This window comes from Bubalus kerabau, chromosome 9 (genome assembly GCF_029407905.1).
Source record: "Bubalus kerabau isolate K-KA32 ecotype Philippines breed swamp buffalo chromosome 9, PCC_UOA_SB_1v2, whole genome shotgun sequence".
Taxonomy (NCBI): Eukaryota; Metazoa; Chordata; class Mammalia; order Artiodactyla; family Bovidae; genus Bubalus; species Bubalus kerabau.
This window is the reverse complement of record NC_073632.1, coordinates 77708701-77723005: the sequence shown is the minus strand read 5'-3', so window position 1 is coordinate 77723005 and position 14305 is coordinate 77708701. Positions and strand designations below refer to the sequence as shown.

Sequence of the window (14305 nt, the reverse complement as noted above, 5' to 3'; positions counted from 1 at the left end):
ACTAATCCTATCTTCTGCCTCTGTTATTCTACTATTTGTTGCCTCCAGAGTGTTTTTAATTTCACTTATTGCATTATTCATTATATATTGACTCTTTTTTATTTCTTCTAGGTCCTTGTTAAACCTTTCTTGCATCTTCTCAATCCTTGTCTCCAGGCTATTTATCTGTGATTCCATTTTGATTTCAAGATTTTGAATCAATTTCGCTATCATTATTTGGAATTCTTTATCAGGTAGATTCCCTATCTCTTCCTCTTTTGTTTGGTTTGGTGGGCATTTATCCTGTTCCTTTATCTGCTGGGTATTCCTCTGTCTCTTCATCTTGTTTAAATTGCTGATTTTGGGGTGTCCTTTCTGTATTCTGGCAGTTTGTGGAGTTCTCTTTATTGTGGCATTTCCTCACTGTGTATGGGTTTGTACAGGTGGTTTGTCAAGGTTTCCTGGTTAGGGAAGCTTGTGTCGGTGTTCTGGTGGGTGGAGCTGGATTTCTTCTCTCTGGAGTGCAATGAAGTGTTCAGTAATGAGTTATGAGATGTCTATGGCTTTGGGGTGACTTTGGGCAGCCTGTATCTTGGAGCTCAGGGCTGTGTTCCTTTGTTGCTGGAGAATTTGCTTGGTATGTCTTGCCCTGGAACTTGTTGGCCCTTGTGTGGTGCTTGGTTTCAGTGTAGGTATGGAGGCGTTTGATGAGCTCCTGTCAATTAATGTTCCTTGGAGTCAGGAGTTCCCTGGAGTCAGGGTTTGGACTTAAGCCTCCTGCTTCCAGTTATTGGTCTTATTTTTACAGTAGTTTCAAAACTTCTCCTTCTATACAGCACCATTGATAAAACATCTACGTTAAAGATGAAAAGTTTCTCTACCATGAGGATCACCCAGAGAGGTTCACAGCATTACATGGAGACAAGAAGAGGGAGGAGGGATTTAGAGGTGACCTGACTGAGATGAGGTGGAATCAATAGAGGAGAGAGTGGGCTAGCCAGTAATCACTTCTTTATGTGCACTCCACAACTGGACCACTCAGAAATGTTCACGGAGTTATACAGAGGAGAGAAGGAGGAAGGAGACAGAGGTGGCCAGGAGGATAAAAGGGGGGAATGAAAGGAGGGAGACAGATCCAGCCAGTAATCTGTTCCCTAAGTGTTCTCCTGGTCTGGAACACACAGAAATTCACAGAGTTGGGTAGAGTAGAGAGGGGTAGGGAGGAGACACTGGTGACCTGGTGGAGAAAAAGGAGAGTCCAAAGGGAGAGAGAGCAGTCAAGCCAGTAATCTCGCTCCCTAGTGAAAAATGGGTCCTGAAGATTGGGTTCTTAAAGGTACAAAATTGGTAACAAATACATAAAAGCAAAAATTAAAAATCTAGAGTAGAGTTTGGAATTTCAAAAATATGATGTTAAAGAAAAGAAGAAGGAAAAGAAAGAGAGAAAAAATGAACACACAAAAACAAACAAGGTCGCGAAAATTATAAAGAGAAAATAGGTACAAAATTGAGGACTAATACCAAAAAGCAAAAGTTAAAAATCTAGAGTAGAGTTTGGAATTTCAGATATACAATGTTATATAAAAGAAGAAGAGAAACAGAAGAAAAAAAAGTCACAGAAATTATAAAAAAAAAAAACTATAGGTACAAAATTGATAACAAATACCAAAAAGCTAAAATTAAAAATATAGAGTAGAGTTTGGAATTTCAAAAATGCAATGTTAAAGAAAAGAAGAAGAAAAAAAAACACACAAGGTCAAAAAGTTATAAAATATATATATATATATGAAGTTTGCTGTAAAAAAAAAATAGGGCCTTTTTTTTTTCTTTTGCAAAGTAATAGGTTATAAAAGTGAAAATTAAAGGAATAATAGAGGACTTAAAATTTTTTTTAAAAAAATTAAAAAAAAAGAAAGAAAGAATGATAGTAAAAATAGTAAAAATATATCTAGGACTTTCTCTGGTTTTGTTGTGAGTATTGTGGGTTCAGTTCATTTTTGGCTAGTTCCTTGGTCCGACTTATATTTCTCAAGATCTATAGGCACCTTCCTATGTAGTCGGTAATAACCACAGGGTTTTAATCTATTGCCTGTAGCTTCCAAGGCGGTTCCCTCTGTTACAGCTTCTACTGTTTGCTGGTCTCTTCAGTGTCTGGTTTCCGCCCTGACACAAAGGGGATGGTGGAGGATACTTTTTTTGTTGTTTTGTAGGCTCACTTGTTCAGTCGCGCTGTTGGGAGGGAGGGAGGGATGCTGCAAATAACACTGGCATGCGCTCACAGTGCCTCAGCCAAACTGGGTCTGCCCCCGCTCACGGCGCGTGTAGCCTCCCTGCCCACACTTCTCAGGCTCTAGGTTGCTCCGCCGGGAACCATCCATGGCCGGCCCTGGGCTGCCTGTACCTCCCAGGTCCAAGCCGCTCAGGTTCAGGCACTCCGGTAGTCTTCAGAGGTGCAGACTCAGTTGGGCCTGCGTTTTGTGCCCTTCCCAGGTCCGAGCAGCTCAGGTGATGAGGTGTTTGCCGAGCACGATTGCTGCGACTTATCGCCTCCCCGCCACCCGTTTATCTAGGTGTACAACCGGCGCACCTTCTCAGGCAGATGTTGACCATCCAGACCGCCAAGAAGTTTTAATTAGTAAAGAAGCCTGCTTACAGTTTTATAGATAATGTCTCTCTGGGGCTGCGATTGCCCCCTTCCGGTTCTGGCTGCCTGTCACCAGAGGGGGAAGGTCTGCAGCCAGCTATCTCTGTTCAGTCCTTTGTTCTGTGTGCGGTCCTGGCGGTGTCTTAAGTTACAGCTGGCTTTTCGCATGGTAGATATCCCACAGTCTGGTTTACTAGCCCAAATTATTTTGCTCTGATAGTGCTCAGGGTATTCAGGCCAGGTCCTTACCCTAAGCCATGCAGCCCGCGCGCCTCCCTGCCCAGCCCCCACTTGCTAATGGCAGATGCAGGCATCTGCGCTGCTTTTCCGCTGGGGGAGTTACCGTAGGGCTCACAATCTGCGGGTTTTAATTGTTTATTTATTTTTCCTCCCTGTTATGTTGCCCTCTGTGCTTCCAAAGCTCGGCACAGATTCGGCAGTGAGAAGGTTTCCTGGTGTCTGGAAATTGCTCTCTTTTTAAGACTCCTTTCCCGGGACGGGACTCCCTTCCCAGGACAGAACTCCGTCCCTCCCTCTTTTGTCTCTTTTTTTGTCTTTTATATTTTTTCCTAACTCCTTTCGAAGACTTGGGTTGCTTTTCTGCGTGCCTGATGTCCTCTGCCGACCTTCAGAAGTTGTTTTGTGGAATTTACTCTGCGTTTAAATGTTCTTTTGATGAATTTGTGGGGGAGAAAGTGTTCTCCCCGTCCTACTCCTCCGCCATCTTGGCTCCTCACCCAACCAGTCCATTCTAAAGGAGATCAGCCCTGGGATTTCTTTGGATGGAATGATGCTAAAGCTGAAACTCCAGTACTTTGGCCACCTCATGCGAAGAGTTGACTCATTGGAAAAGACTCATGCTGGGAGGGATTGGGGGCAGGAGGAGAAGGGGACAACAGAGGATGAGATGGCTGGATGGCATCACTGACTCAATGGACGTGAATCTGGGTGAACTCCGGGAGTTGGTGATGGACAGGGAGGCCTGGCGTGCTGCGATTCATGGGGTCGCAAAGAGTCAGACACGACTGAGCAACTGAACTGAACTGAACTGAGCATGGCCCTGTGCATCAGAACAACAACACATTTCCCCTTCAATCAGTCTCTCCCATCAGGAAGCTTCCATAAGCCTCTTTCCTTCTCCATCAGAAGGCAGACAGACTGAAAACCACAATCACAGAAAACTAAGCAATCTGATCACATGGACCACAGCTTTGTCTAACTCAATGAAACTAGGAGTCATGCCATGTAGGGCCACCCAAGACAGATGGGTCATGGTGGAGTGTTCTGACAAAACGTGGTCCACTGGAGAAGGGAATGGCAAACGACTTCAGAATTCTTGTCTTGTGAACCCCATGAACAGTATGAAAAGGCAAAAAGATAGGACACTGAAAGATGAACTCCCCAGGTCGGTAGGTGCCCAATACGCTGGAGATCAGTGGAGAAATAACTCCAGAAAGAATGAAGAGACAGAGCCAAAGTGAAAACAACACCCAGTTGTGGATGTGACTGGTGATGGAAGTAAAGTCTGATGCCGTAAAGAACAATATTTCATAAACACCTCGAATGTTAGGTCCATGAATCAAGGCAAATTGGAAGTGGTCAAACAGGAGATGGCAAAAGTAACATCAATATTTTAGAAATCAGTGAACTAAAATGGACTGGAATGAGCGAATTTAACTCAGATGACCATTATATCTACTACTGTGGGCAAGAATCCCTTAGAAGAAATAAAGTAGCCATCATAGTCAACAAAAGAGTCTGAAATGCAGTACTTGGATGTAATCTCAAAAATGACAGAATGATATCTGTTAGTTTCCAAGGCAAACCATTCAATATCACAGTAATCCAAGCCTATGCCCTGACCAGTAATGATGAAGAAGCTGAATTTGAATGATTCTATGAAAACTTGTAAGACCTTCTAGAGCTAACACCCAAAAAAGATGTCCTTTTCATTATAGGGGACTGGAATGCAAAAGTACTAAGTCAAGAATACCTGGAGTAACAGGAAAATTTGGCCTTGGAGTACAGAATGAAGCAGGGCAAAGGCTAATAGAGTCTTGCCAAGAGAATGCACTGGTCATAGCAAACACCCTCTTCCAGCAACACAAGAGAAGACTCTACACATGGACATCACCAGATGGTCAATACCGAAATCAGATTGATTATATTCTTTGCAGCCAAAGATGGAGAAGCTCCAGATAGTCAGTGAAAACAAGTAGGGAGCTGACTGTGCCTCAGATCATGAACTCCTTATTGCCAAATTCAGACTGAAATTGAAGAATGTAGGGAAAACCACTAGACAATTCAGGTATGACCTAAATCAAATCCCTTAATATTATACAGTGGAAATGAGAAATAGATTCAAGGGATTAGATTTTATAGACAGCCTGAAGAACTATGGATGGATATTCATAACAGTGTACAGGAGGCAGGGATCAAGACCATCCCCAAGGAAAAGAAATGCAAAAAGACAAAATGGTTGTCTGAGGAGGCCTTACAAATAGCTGTGAAAAGAAGAGAAGTGAAAGGCATAGGAGAAAAGGAAAGATATACCCATTTGAATGTAGAGTTCCAAAGAATAGCACGGAGAGATAAGAAAGCCTTCTTCAGTGATCAGTGCAAAGAAATAAAGGAAAACCATAGAATGAGAAAGACTAGACATCTCTTTAAGAAAATTAGAGATACCAAGGGAACATTTCCTGCCGGGAGCCGGCGAGAGACATTCCACTCGTGACAAAGGTCATGAGGAAGGGGGCTCGGCATACGCAAAGGCGGGATCGAGCCTCGGGAGTGCCCCCGGATATTCTCGAGCATCTACCCCCCAAAAAACCAGAGTCTGCCTACTTTATTGCTTTGTGCTCTCACCTCTGACTTTACTGGGGGCTGTCCCCCACCACCATCTCACTCTCTCTGTCAAAGAGTTAACTTACAGCTCCAATTAATAAAGTTCCTGGGCAATTAGGAGTGTTTAAATCCAAACCCCTCAGATGGCTCTCTAACTCGCCTGACAAGTTTACCCGGACACCTACAGCTATGCATACGATTGTTTACAGTCTCCCAGCCTCCAGAGGCATGGGAAGCTTAAGATATTCAAATAGCTTAGAGCCTCTCAGAGAATTAGAAACTGTCAGAATAAAACTAGTAAAAGATTTCATTGATGAGCCAATGTTTGTTGCCAAGTTTTCACATCCCCTGAATTGTATCCTTGAATGTGCATTAATTAATATAGTTGGTATGTAGAAAAAATAAGTAGTGGCCTGGTGTTAGTAACTTTAGACCCTTAAGGTAGTAAATTCTTTCCTTTGTAAACCCATTACACATCCACCCTATAGGAACGTAATCTTATCTTCGGAAGATGGCGCCAAACCTTAAAATAATTACTCTTAGAGAAAATAAGTCTTTGTTGATAAGTGCTTGTCAAGAGTCATAAAATGTTAATAGGCCTCTGGCCAGAAGATGATGTAAATCACCTAAACCATTTGTATACGATAAATCTGCAGGAAAGAAACCCTGGTTTTTGATAAGCATCAAAGACTGCTGATTTTGCATCCCCTATTATCCTCTATGTGTAACTTAGGGTATAAAAGCCCCTGTTGAAAATAAAGCTATGGGCCTTGCTCACCAACGCTTGGTCTCCCCATGTCATTCTTCCCTTTAACTTCCAGCTGAGTGTCCATCTGGAGCGTGGATATCCTCTGCGACCATTTATTTGCCTGGGCTTCTAAGACCCACTCGAGAAGGTGTCTAAGGTGGGGCACCTTCCGCTATTCGAGAGGGCGCCTGCAGCCTCCGTGGTCAGAGCTAACCTGGTGTCACGGGTTATATTGATTTTCCGCGTAAACCAAGCCACTCAGCTTCTTTTCTCCACTGAATTTTCCTACTGAGCTATCCTCATTCTATTCCTCTTTATTATCTCTAATTAACATTTGAATAGGTCGCCTAGCCGTCTCTCCTTCGAATACCCTGGATCAGCCGGGGCTGGACCCCGGCAATTTCCTACAAAGATGGGCACAATAAAGGACAGAAATGATATGGACCTAACAGAAGCAGAAGATATTAAGAAGAGGTGGCAAGAATACACAGAAGAACTATACAAAAAAAGATCTTCACAACCCAGATAATCACGATGGTGTGATCACTCAACTAGAGCCAGACATCCTGGAATGTGAAGTTAAGTGGGCCTTAGGAAGCATCACTACAAACAAAGCTAGTGGAGGTGATGGAATTCCAGTTGAGCTATTTCAAATCCTAAAAGATGATACTGTATAAGTGCTACACTCAATATGCCAGCAAATGTGGAAAACTCAGCAGTGGCCACAGGACTGGAAAAGGTCAGTTTTCATTTCAATCCCAAAGAAAGGCAATGCCAAATAATCCTCAAACTAGCACACAATTGTACTCATCTCACAGGCTAGTAAAGTAATGTACTTCAACAGTACATGGACTGTGAACATCCTGATGTTCAAGCTGGATTTAGAAAAAGCAGAAGAACCAGAGATCAAATTGCCAACATCTGTTGGATCATTGAAAAAGCAAGAGAGTTCCAGAAAAACATCTACTTCTGCTTTATTGACTACCCCAAAGCCTTTGACTGTGGGGATCACAATAAACTGTGGAAAATTCTGAAAGAGATGGGAATACCAGACCACCTGACCTGCCTCCAGAGAAATCTGTATACAGGTCAGGAAGCAACAGTTATAAGTGGACATAGAACAATAGACTGGTTCCAAATAGGGAAAGGAGTATGTCAAGGCTGTATATTGTCACCCTGCTTATTTAACTTCTTTGCAGAGTACATCATGAAAAACGCTAGGTTGGATGAAGCACAAGCTGGAATCAAGATTTCAGGAGAAATATCAATAACCTCAGTTATGCAGACACCACCCTTATGGCAGAAAGCGAGGAAGAACTAGAAAGCCTTTTGATGAAAGTGAAAGAGGAGAGTGAAAAAGTTGGCTTAAAACTCAACATTCAGAAAACTAAGATCATGGCATCCGGTCCCATCACTTCATGGGAAATAGATGGGAAAACAGTGGAAACAGTGACAGACTTTACTTTGGGGGGCTCCAAGATCACTGCAGATGATACTGCAGCCATGAAATTAAAAGGTGCTTGCTCCTTGGAAGGAAAGTTAAGACTAACCTAGACAGCATATTAAAAAACAGAGACATTACTTTGCCAACAAAGGTCTGTCTAGTTTAAGCTATGGTTTTTCCAGTAGTCCTGTATGGATGTGAGAGTTGGACTATCAAGAAAGCTGAGTGCCGAAGAATCAATGCTTTTGAGCTGTGGTGTTGCAGAGGACTCTTGAAAGTCCCTTGGACTTCAAGGAGATCCAACCAATCCATCCTAAGGGAAATCAGTTCTGAACATTCTTTGGAAGGACTGATGTCGAAACTGAAACTCCAATACTTTGGCTACCTAGTGTGAATAATTGAGTCATTTGGAAAGAGGCTGATGCTGGGAAAGATTGAAGGCGGGAAGAGAAGGGGACATCAGAGGATGAGATGGTTGGGTGGCATCACTGACTCAATGAACATGAGCTTGAGTAAACTCCTGGAGTTCATGATGGACAGGGAAGCCTGGTGTGCTGCAGTCCATGGGGTCACAAAGAGTCAGACTCGACTGAGGGACTGAACTGAACTGAACTGAAGCCATTCACTCTTAGAATAACCTGATTAAGTTTTGAATTCTGTGAGTCAAGGGTAGCATCGAAATATAAAAGAGGACTAATGGGTTCCATGGGCTTTCCTGGTGGCTCAGTGGTAAAGAATCTGTCAGGCAAGATAGGAGCTGCAACAAATGTGGATTCAATCCCTGGGTCAGGAAGAGACCCTGGAGTAGGAAATGCAACCCACTCTACTCTTCTTGCCTGGGAAATCCCATGGACAGAGGAGCCTGGTGAGCTACAGTCCATGAGGTTGCAAAAGAGTCAGACACAGCTGAGCAACTAAAAAAAAAAATGGGTTCAAAGTGGTCAGACTTGAGCGTGGCTTATATTAGAAATCACTTTGATTTAATGAGAAGGAAAAAGAGGGTTATTTCTAACCAGCAGCTAAGTCACACTAGCAAAATAAACACACTTGCATTCCAACTAAGGACAACCTTGATGTGATTCTCCATGGGGTAGTGAGACACCATGCTCACGGGACCTTTGCTCCTTTACATTGTGTCTAGGACAATGCAGGCTCGAGTGGGTTTTAGAAGAGAATCAGCTTGTTTAAAAAATCATACTTAAGGACTATATTTCTGTAGTAAATACAAAATGGTTTAGATAATGAAGAGACAAGTATTGAAGAGTCTACTTTAATTGTAATGGGGGTTTAGACAGAGAATAACTCTTCCTGATCAGTAATATATCATCTAATTATAATGAATTCTTAGGGAACTGTGCTTTGATTGACAGCTGGATAGTCCACAATGGACTTTCAGGTGACATGGCTTGAAATGGGGTGCATTAACATATTGACACACAGGATCTAGCCTTGATGTTCTTGTTACATGAAGTAACAACACAGCATCTAAGTGTTCAATAAATGTTATCAAATTAATCAAGATGTGGTTAATAAGACATATATTCTTTTCAGACTTTTAACTACTTTGTGGCTAATAAAGCAGATAATTTTTTATATTTTTAACTGTTTTTATGTCTTCATATATATATCACATACACTTGTACTCAGTGGAAATTAAAGAATAGCATTTCATGTTGTGGATGAAGTTCAGATGAGTTTACCTTTGTTTAAAAAAGAAAAACTTACTCCGGCACTGACTGGTCCATAATCGTGTCCTTGAGAATCAGGTTCTTCCACGTATATGGTGTAAAAATCAGGTCTAGGGTAAAATCGAAACGGAGAGAGACGTTATCCATTTGGAATAGAGGTACATGTTGGATCTTGCAGACTTGTGGATCTGGAACTTTGTGGCAGCTTCCTCCTCTTTTCCTCTGGTCTTTCCTTGTCTTCCTGGGGAAGGCAATGGCTACCCACTCCAGTATTCTGGCCTGGAGAATTCCATGGACTGTACAGTCCATGGGGTCACAAAGAGTCGGACACAACTGAGTGACTTTCACTTTCACCTCCTTCTCTTCATCCAGGCCCAGTGGTTCCACTTGGCCTTGGCAGGAACAGTGGTCCAGCAGGAAGTAAACAAGACCTTCCAGGATGTAAGCACTGGTCTGACTCAGTTCTGAAAAATCTGTCCTGTTCTTGCTGTTAAGGCCTCTCTTGTGCTTCAGCCCTTTGTGTTTCCTGGTTTATGACTTTTATTGAGCCTTTGTTCTGCCACACAAGTTCTTTCTTTAAATGCCTAGTTTTAGGAATAATTCTTGAAAAATGCCCATAAAAAGGAAATGCCAAGTTTTGTTTTGTTTTGTTTTTCCCCCAAAATAGTCATTTAAAGTAAAGAAATACTTTCACTTTATTCCCACAGATATCCTGCTGACCCAGCACTTCCCTGACACTAAGTATTACCTTTCAGCTTTGGGTAGGTCCAGCCAATTTAACAATGTAAAGATCCTCTCTTCATATGTGACACTTCTGAAATGAAAAGTAAAAATAACTTTAAAAAATTCATCAACTCAAGGAGAACTTCATTATATTCCTACTCAAGAAGGCAGATTGATATTTTCGGATGTTTCTTTTGTGTTCATATACTAGAAGAACACTGAAAGGGATTTAATATTACTCGAAGAGATTCCTATTTGCAACACCTATACAGAGCAACACCTATACAGAGATACTTGGGCTTTGATATAGATTGTGTATTGCTTTCTTTCCTTCTCATTCATCTCTCCTTCACTGTTACTCCAATTAAAATAAAATTGTTTCATATTAGCTACTATTCATCCATTCAATTTGCTTATTTTTGTTCACTTCATTCATTTGTGCAGTTATTTGTGCTACCTATTGTCAGCCATAATTTTGTTCCTTTTAAGTGGAATTTATCAGTGAGAAAACCAAAGATGCCTTCCTTCCTAGAGGTCATATTCGAGTCGAGGAAGACAAACAATAAATAGGCCTTTTGTTGTCCTTCAGTCGCTAAGTTGTGCCAGACTCTTTGTGACCCCATGAACACCAGGCTTCGTGACCCCATGAACACAGGGAAGCACACCAGGCTTCCCGGTCCTTCACTATCTCCCTAAGTTTGTGCAAACTCATGTCCATTGAGTCAGTGATGCCCATAAATAAATTACATAGTGTATTAAAAGGGGATAAATGCTATGGGGGAAAAAAGGAAGATGAGAACCAGAATAAGGGGCCCTGGAGAAACTCAAGTGGGAGGATTTGAATTTGAAATCTTAGTGTGATCAGGCTAAGACAGTATTGATAAGGTAGTTTTTGAGCAACAGCCAGAAGGAGGTGAGGGAGCAGGCTATGCAGATAAATGGAGTCAGATTATATCGGGCAGAGGAACAGCTTTCACAGAGGCCCTGCAGTGGAAGCAAGCTTGGTGTCCTGGTGTACTGGGGTCACCAAAAAGGTCAGTATGGCTTGAGAAGGGTGAAAGAATGGAAAATAGTAGGAAAGGAGTCTAAGAGGCAAGGGGATAGCAGGGCTCATACCAACCAGGGCTTGTTGGCTTTATTCTGTATGAAACTGAGAGCCTTGAAAGTGAGGGGTGCAAAACAGTGTCGTACTCAGACTTATTTTTTTAAAATAATTATTCTGGCTGATGAACTGAGAATAGATTACAGGAAACAGACATAGAAAGAGGGAGATGTGTCAAAAGGCAACTGAGGTAATACAGGCAAAAGAGGAGGACAGCTCAAACCAGAGTTAGTGCTGGAAGTAATCAAAAATTCTCAGACTGCATATAGCTTGAATTAGAGGCACAAGCATTTACTGACAAACTGGATAAGGGATGTAAGAGGGAGGAATCAACATTGATTTCAAGATTTTTGGCCCAAATAACTGGAAAAATAAAATTACCATTATGATCAAGACCAAAAAACAAATAAAAAATTCAAATCATTCCTGCCTAGATGGGATTACATTTGCAGGTGTTTTCCTACCTGTTGTAAATCTTATATATGGAAGGAAAGGTGCCATTTATAGCTACATCCGATCCTGGCCAAAAGTAAGTACCAACTTTTAAACCTTGATACATTGCTGTCAGCCAGATCTATAAGAAGAGAAAATTTCAAATAAGTGGAGGTCAAGAAAATAATCAGTTTGAGTAGAAATGGCACTATTTATGAGAAACTGAACAATATTAAACCATTGAAAAATGTATTTAATTATTAAAAGGTGTTGAAATTGTTTTGAATTTGTCCTTGCAGCAGTTTTAAAAAGTTATTATCTAGGTATCCACTTCAAAAATCAAAAAACGTAGGACAGCAATAAGAAAGATCATTTTTCAAATTGGTAAAATTGAACAGTTCTTCTTTCCCTTTTAAAGATATATAAAATAGAATGAGTTAAAAAGTTAACAGATAAGCTTTCTGAGTAACTTCCAGATTGATATATTTATAATTCAACATCCAAGTCTCAAGGCAACTTAGGTGAACAATTATATACATTGAAAAGATTCAAATCATAATTATAAATAGTGCTGAAACACCTTCCCACCCTTAGCCCTGAGAAATTAAAAAGACAACATAAAACTCAGAGTGGAGAGAGAAGAGTGATTCATTGTCATGTGGGGAAATGGAGAATGACACATACTGGTTGCCCCTGCCACCAAGCTGGGTTATCTTTCTCCTTTGAAGAAAGTGAAAAATTCCTGTTGAGGTTTACATCATACATATTATTGTCAATGATGCCATGTGATTCTGGATATAATCCCTAAAATGATAATTTCAGAAAAAAAGATTTAAGATAAAATAATACATTAACAAATCATGCATTTAAATTGAAATAGCATAAGACCTGTAACTCTTATTTGAAAAGAAGTCATATACCTTTCAATATAAAACCCCTAGATCTGAACCCAAATACCAAATATATATTACTATTACATATATACCAGTTCCACCAAGGTCCATAGCTGCAAACGAATGATGTTAGGAAGATGATATGTGCTGATGGTTTTAATGTAACTCTTATGTTATTAATAACTGCTAATTATAGATTCTATATTACAATAATGATTAGACACTGGTTTATTGGCAATAAGAGCAAGATATTTGTTACATAGAAGTTATTAAGTATCAGATGTTGGCCAATGGGTTAAATGTGTTATCAGCACTCTAGAAGGAAGCCTGTCAAGTCTCTGTGCTTCTCCCTGTCATTCATCCATCAATCCAGTCATTCATTCAATCCACTCACAAAGACTCATTCAATCATTCCACACATTTTCACTGAATGTCTATGATACCACAGGCAATTATAACTACATTTAGATAGACTTTTAGGGTCATTATTTCAGAACATTACTATATATATGAATATGGATACATGCACATATATAGAATATTAATAGCACTTATGCATAATCCCTTACTTATATAGACATATGGTGGTGCTAGTGGTAAAAAAAAAAATTCCACCTGCCAATGCAAAAGATATAAGAGGTGTGGGTTCAATCTTGAGTGAGGAAGATCCCCTGGAGTAGAAAATGGCAACCCACTCTAGTATTCTTGCCTAGAAAATTCCAAGGATAGAGGAACCTGGCAGGCTACAGTCCATGGTGTTGCAAAAGGGTTGGACATGACTTAGCAACTAAACAACAACATACATATTTATGTATGAGCACACACACATATATGTATTATATATTATGTATGTAGACTTATATGTGTGTGTGTGTGTGTGTGTGCGTGCGCGGTGCGTGCGCTCAGTTGCTCAGTCGTGAGACCTGGGTTTGATCCCTGGGTCAAGAAGATCCTCTGGAGAAGTGAATGGCAACCCACTCCAGTATTCTTGCTTGGGAAATCCCATGGACAGAGGGGCCAGGGGGTCTACAGTCCATGGGGTTGCAAAGAGTCAGACACGATTGAGCAACCAACACACAGTAATAAAAGACTAAATGCAAAGTAGTAAAAAGATAATGTTGTTTGGCAAGAAAGGTTGAGGCAGAGGACTCCTTAAGATGTTCCCTGAATCTATAAATATTAAAAAACTTAATCTTCCTTTGAGTTCATTTTGATCATTTCACTTACATCTTCTCATACACTGAGGAGAATTCATTGCTTTATTTGCTTTATTTAAAGAGATAAAGCCAGTTTGAATTCAACTACAAAACAGGAGACTTCACCACATTAAATATAATTTTTAAAACTAGATAAGAAAGAGATACTCCACATTAAAGTGGCTGTCTTCATACATAGCCTACCATTCCCACAGACCTTCAGATAAATGAGGGCTAATCAAAAGATCAGAGTAGAGGGTATTTCCCATGTCCCAGAGGCTATCCTGGCCTGTCACAGAGATAAATGAGCTGAACACTGGGGCACTCATTCATAGATAACTTCTCATAGCCCTGGATTCAGAGAAGGCAATGGCACCCCACTCCAGTACTCTTGCCTGGAAAATCCCATGGACGGAGGAGCCTGATGGGCTGCAGTCCACAGGGTCGCTAAGAGTCGGACACGACTGAGCGACTTCACTTTGACTTTTCACTTTCATGCATTGGAGAAGGAAATGGCAACCCACTCCAGTGTTCTTGCCTGGAGAATCCCAGGGACGGGGGAGCCTGGTGGGCTGCCATCTATGGGGTCGCACAGAGCTGGACACGACTGAA

The 14305-nt window shown here is 41.0% G+C and overlaps 1 protein-coding gene across 1 annotated transcript in view; it reads right to left on the bottom strand.

Moving 5' to 3' along the window:
- ENPP3 (ectonucleotide pyrophosphatase/phosphodiesterase 3) overlaps positions 1 to 14305 on the bottom strand; it is a 100956-nt gene that overhangs the window by 48915 nt on the left and 37736 nt on the right. Inside the window, exons 8-11 of the mRNA XM_055535648.1 lie at positions 12289 to 12408; positions 11637 to 11746; positions 10096 to 10161; positions 9385 to 9457 (exon numbers count right to left, since the gene is read on the bottom strand). Of these exons, the coding sequence (XP_055391623.1) occupies positions 9385 to 9457; positions 10096 to 10161; positions 11637 to 11746; positions 12289 to 12408 (369 nt within the window). The remainder of the gene's footprint in view (positions 1 to 9384; positions 9458 to 10095; positions 10162 to 11636; positions 11747 to 12288; positions 12409 to 14305) is intronic.